We start from the raw sequence: 5,527 nt of genomic DNA, 5'->3' as shown, positions 1-5,527 counted from the left end.
GCCAGAACCCTGGAAAAAGCAGTTCCTCAACTAATTTATATGAGAGTACTTCAAAAAGTTCGTGGAAAAATAGAATAAAAGATAATACAAATCTTTCCACGAACTTTTTGAAGTACCTTCATATTTGTTAAGCAGGTATTGTTTTTTTTTTTCCTTTTTGTCTTTTTTCGTGTCCGGCAATGGATCGCAACCCTCAGTGTTGCGCCCGTACCGGACTGGGACCGGCAACGGGATCGCAACCCTCGGTGCTGCGCCCACACCTCGCTCAGCCAGTGAGCAGGAACCGGTCTGTATGTAGGATCCGAACCCTTGGCGGGAGATGGAAAAATAGAATAAAAGATAATACAAATCTTTCCACGAACTTTTTGAAGTACCTTCATATTTGTTAAGCAGGTATTGTTTTTTTTTTCCCTTTTTGTCTTTTTTCGTGTCCGGCAATGGATCGCAACCCTCAGTGTTGCGCCCGTACCGGACTGGGACCGGCAACGGGATCGCAACCCTCGGTGCTGCGCCCACACCTCGCTCAGCCAGTGAGCGGGAACCGGTCTGTATGTGGGATCCGAACCCTCGGCGGGAGCGCCACCGCACTCCCAAGCGGCGCACTGTAGCAGTGCGCCACCGGGCCAGCCCATAAGCAGGTATTGTTAATGCATGACCTGACAATGCAAATTCAAGAGCCTATCTATAGCCTTTAGATAAAAACTTTAGATATTACTTCTTTAATTCTATACTCAACATCTCACTTCCCAAAATTCTGCTTTGGCTTATACGGCAATATCCCACCTACTTCCCACCCCTATATCCAACCCCAAACTTCTTCACTAGATATTCCATCCACTCCACTATATTAACTGACAAATTTGTACTTTGCTGCTAGTGCCCATGCCAGTTTCACCCTCATTTCTAAATCTAGATTCCTTGTTTCTTAAACGGAAACTAACCCCTCTGCCTTGATTTTAGTTTTCCTAGGTTCCTACATTCCTGCTCCCTGCAGCCTGATTGCCTAGACTCTGGACATTAGCTGCTCACACCTATTAAGCTGCCAGCCTGAGGTCTCAATGTAACGTTCAAGTTTGGAACATAAATCTTACGGATGCTTCTTTTTTAGACAAGGAGCACCCTTTTTCATAAGACTAAAACCTAGGACTCTACTTTTAATTTATAACATTGATTAAGAGGAATGTCTATAAACTTTTTTCAGTAGTCGTGACAAAATTCCTTGATTATTCTAATCCCTAGGTCAAACTTTACCAATAATAAGTTCTTTTGCTCTAGGAAAGTGATTACCATTCTAATTCAGCTAAACACAGTGACTAAATAAAACTAAAGAGGTAGACAGGCTAGACTATGGATAACGGCATCCTGGTTAAACTTCTTTCCTGGACACTTACCTGAAACTGGTTAATGAAAGGTGCTATATTTAATCCAAGAGTACATTCTGTTCCTTGAACAGCACTCTCTTCTACCAGTGTCTGTGATTCCACAAGCAATCCAAACATCAGCACATACTGAGGAAAGATCTTGCCTCCAGATTGTAGTAAACACCTAAAGAAGGAAAAATATTTTTAAAAGCTTTGATTCCCTACATTTTATAAGTATCAAACTAAGAATCATGATAAATCAGTGAGCTGCAAATTATATAGTCTAATGGACTCTTGTTATTATTGGCTGGTAGTTCAGAATGGTAAAACACTGGAAATAATTTCCCAGCAAGTCAAACTTAAAGTGACTGATCTATGAAAAAGAAAAATAATCAGTTGGCTGGATAGATATAAGTCTTTAGATTTAAGCAAGAGTGATCAACGGATGCTAAAACTAGTAGTAGAAAGTTTGATTAGGAAAAAGATGCTTTCATTGTCTCAAAGTATCACCCCAACAAATGACTTATTCATTACAAAGGGGAAAATAGTAATTTATCGTGGAGAAATCTGGTGGGTACAACTTAAGCCAAATGATCTACATTAACTTCAAAATAATGGGATAAAGCAACACTATCTCCATCCAAATGTGACAAACTCCTGTGGTATTTATAATTTGCTAAAATGGACAAGATGAATCTAATTATAAGAAGACATGAGGAACATTCTACCTAATAAATGGCCTACATTCTTCAAAACTGTTAATGTCATGAAAGAATGGAAGAGTAGAGGAGATTAAAGAGACATGGAAACTAAATGTAATATGTGATCCTGGACTGAATCCTGGACCAGGAATAAAAAAGCTATAAAGGACATTATTGTGACCATTGGCGAAATCTTAGTAAGATTTGTAGATTAGGTCACAGTATTACGTCCATGTATATTTCTTGATTTTGATAATTATAAGGTGGTTATATAAATGAATGTCCTATTCTTAGGAAATTTACACTCAAGTATTAGAAGTAAAGAGATATGATACCTGTAACTAATACTCTAAATGATTCAGGGAGAGAATAAAATGAATGTAGAAAATATTAACAATTTGTGAATCTGAATGTAAGGTATATAGTAAGTTCTCTGTACTATTTAACTTCTCTGTAAGCTTGAAATTATTTCAAAATAAAGATTGAACACTCCAACTACAGAAAAAAAATTATAAATCCAAATACTCTAGAAAAGACAGCAAGTAAAGGGTTAACAACTTTTCTCCTCCTACAGGTGACCTTGGGTTCACCTTCTCTTTCCCTGGAAATCCTATAAAGATGGAATATCAGCTATTATCAGAAACACTGCTATGGTTAAAAAAAAATGCTTTTTATAGGAAGACATCATCTAGAGTAAAAGAACTATGAACAAAATGATAAATAGCTGATGGGAAACATGTAAGCTTCCCTTGAGTGTGGGGTAACCTATAACCAGGTATTCCTTTTGCTGGGACTTGGAAGCTATGCCCATGGGAGAATTTGTAGTTTTATGAAGCAAGGGGCTCTTAGGCCAAGGCAACTCCCACAACTACCTATGTAGTCATTTCCTTATACTTGAGCTATGAAGGAGATGTGAGAGAGGTGAGTCACCTACTGCCATCAAAAGAAGCAGAGGATACTTTAAAGCACTTAAAACCAAGTAATTATTCTCATTTGCCACATTTACAATCAAACATCAAATCCCTTGTTTTTACTGAATATTTCAAGCTTGTTTCTAATTGAACTTCCAGAACAGGATACTACAGACAGGCGGACTTTGTATTATATATATCTTTCACAGTAAGTTTTTACTCCTAAATTAAATACTTAAAGTAAAGATATATTTATAAAAATACAGGACTAAACATTTTGACCAGTACATTTGTGGATATCTAAAAAAATAATTCATACAAATTTCTAAAATTTTATGCTATGTAGTTTCCCTAAATAGATCATTAAAACCTTGACAAACTATAAAACACCCCATTCTTCAAAACTGCTTTGGCACTTCTACCTTCTTCAGCCCTTTTTCTGTCTATAAAGCCAATCTCCTGAGCTCAACTCATTGGAATACTTATTCTATTTTATGGAATGAAGTGTCACCCAATTCTAGAATTGCAAATAAAGCCAATTGAGATCTTTCAACTAAACTTATTGTAATTTTGTCTTTTGACAGTATCCTGTGTAATATCGTTTATAATAAATGGGTAAACTAAGTGAAGCGTTTCCCTGAGTTCTGTGAGCCACTCTAGCAAGTTAATCAAACCCAAAGAGGAAATCGTGGGAATCCTTGATTTATAGCCACTAGGTCAAAAGTACAGGTGACAACCTATTTGCAACTGGCATCTGAAGGGGAGGAGGGGGCAGTCTTGCAGAACTGAGCCCTCAACCTGTGGAATCTGATGTTACCTCCATGTAGACAGTGTCAGAATTGAGTTGAATTAGAGGACATCCAGTTGGTGTATGATGGAGAATTGCTTGGTGTGTGGGGAGAAATCCCCACACATCTGGTGTGACGTATTCTTGAGTGATGTGTGAGTGAAGGGAAAAAAGAGTTTGTTTTTTTATCCCTAATAACAATGTATGAGGGAGGGGAGTGCACAGAGCTCCCATGCCCTCTCTGCTATCCTCCCAGAACCTCAACATGTTCACCAACCTGGAAGGTCTGCAAGCTTTGTTGTTTAAGAGTTTTTATGGAGATACCATTACATAGGCATGACTGATTAAATCATCAGTGATTAGTGATTAACTCAATCTCCAGCCCCTACCCCCTTCCCCGCCTCAGAGATCCAGGAATGGGGCTCAAAGTTCCAACTCCCTAAGTCACATGGTTTGTTCCTCTGGCGACCAGCCCCCATCCTGAAGTTATCTAGGGGCCCTCCTAGAGTCACCTCATTAGCGTAAACTCATATGGTGGATAATAAAAGACACTTATCTCACGTGATTAGTGATTAACTCAATCTCCAGCCCCTACCCCCTTCCCCGCCTCAGAGATCCAGGAATGGGGCTCAAAGTTCCAACTCTCTAAGTCACATGGTTTGTTCCTCTGGCGGCCAGCCCCCATCCTGAAGTTATCTAGGGGCTCTCCTAGAGTCACCTCATTAGCGTAAACTCATATGGTGGATAATAAAAGACACTTATCTCACCCCTATCACTCAGGAAAGTCCAAAGGTTTTAGAAGCTCTTGTTCAGGAACTGGAGAAAAATAAATACATATTTCTTATTATATTGCAATATTCCAGGTAGTAACCAAAAAATTTAGGCTGAACAAAATGTCAAAATTTCATCTACTGAACCCTAAAAGTTAGAAAAGCCTGAATCAAGAACTAACAACCATGCCAGAGACAAGTACCACACAAAAGCAGTGTATGAAAATTATTTTAAAAGACCACATTCGTACTGTTTTAATCAAAAACCTAAAAATCTTTCATTAACCTTAATGTTACTGTCACTGACAGGAATATTTCTTATTTATGTTCAGATAAAAGAGCAATTAACTTGGAACATGGCTTAGCTTTGCTGACATTGAGTATATACTGTTGTCACTTACACCACTGCAACTACTGAACTCCTCAACTGAATCTTTTGCAAAGCCAAATGATACTTCAGAACCATCTGTGCCTTCGGTAATGAAAAAATGCATTCCATGTTGATAATCTAACCATAAATGGCAAAAATTCTGAAAAGAACAAACCAGTTTCCTTGTGATCCAATACCAAAAAATTTTTAAATGACTGTCTCAATCTGTTTTCTGCTGCTATAGCAAAATATCACAGACTGAGTAATTTATAATGAATGACAATTTATTTGCCTCACACTTCTGAAGGCTGGGAAGTCCAAGTTCAAGAGGCGACATCTGGTGAGGGCCTTCTTGCTGTGTCATAACATGGTGGAAGGCATCACATGGGTGAGAGTGAGAAAGAAGGGGCCAAACTCATCCTTTATAAAAACCCCACTCCCACAATAACAAACCCATCTACCCCCATAATGACATTAATCCATTCATGAGGGCAGAACTGTTCCTCATGACCTAATCACCTCTAAAGGTCCCACATTTCAACACCATTGCATTAAGGATTAAGTTTCCAATGTCTGAATTTTGGGGAACACATTCAAACCATACTAACTGGCTAAAAAAAAAAAAAA

At 38.4% G+C, this 5,527-nt stretch overlaps 1 protein-coding gene across 1 annotated transcript in view; it reads right to left on the bottom strand.

Moving 5' to 3' along the window:
- The window catches only part of PRMT9 (protein arginine methyltransferase 9), a 37,146-nt gene that overhangs the window by 4,778 nt on the left and 26,841 nt on the right, over positions 1 to 5,527 (bottom strand). Inside the window, exon 9 of the mRNA XM_008564725.1 lies at positions 1,392 to 1,545. Coding sequence (XP_008562947.1) covers positions 1,392 to 1,545 — 154 coding nt within the window. The remainder of the gene's footprint in view (positions 1 to 1,391; positions 1,546 to 5,527) is intronic.

The sequence above is a fragment of the Galeopterus variegatus genome, unplaced genomic scaffold (genome assembly GCF_000696425.1).
Source record: "Galeopterus variegatus unplaced genomic scaffold, G_variegatus-3.0.2 Scaffold190, whole genome shotgun sequence".
NCBI classification, from domain to species: Eukaryota; Metazoa; Chordata; class Mammalia; order Dermoptera; family Cynocephalidae; genus Galeopterus; species Galeopterus variegatus.
This window is presented reverse-complemented; position numbering and strand designations above follow the sequence as displayed.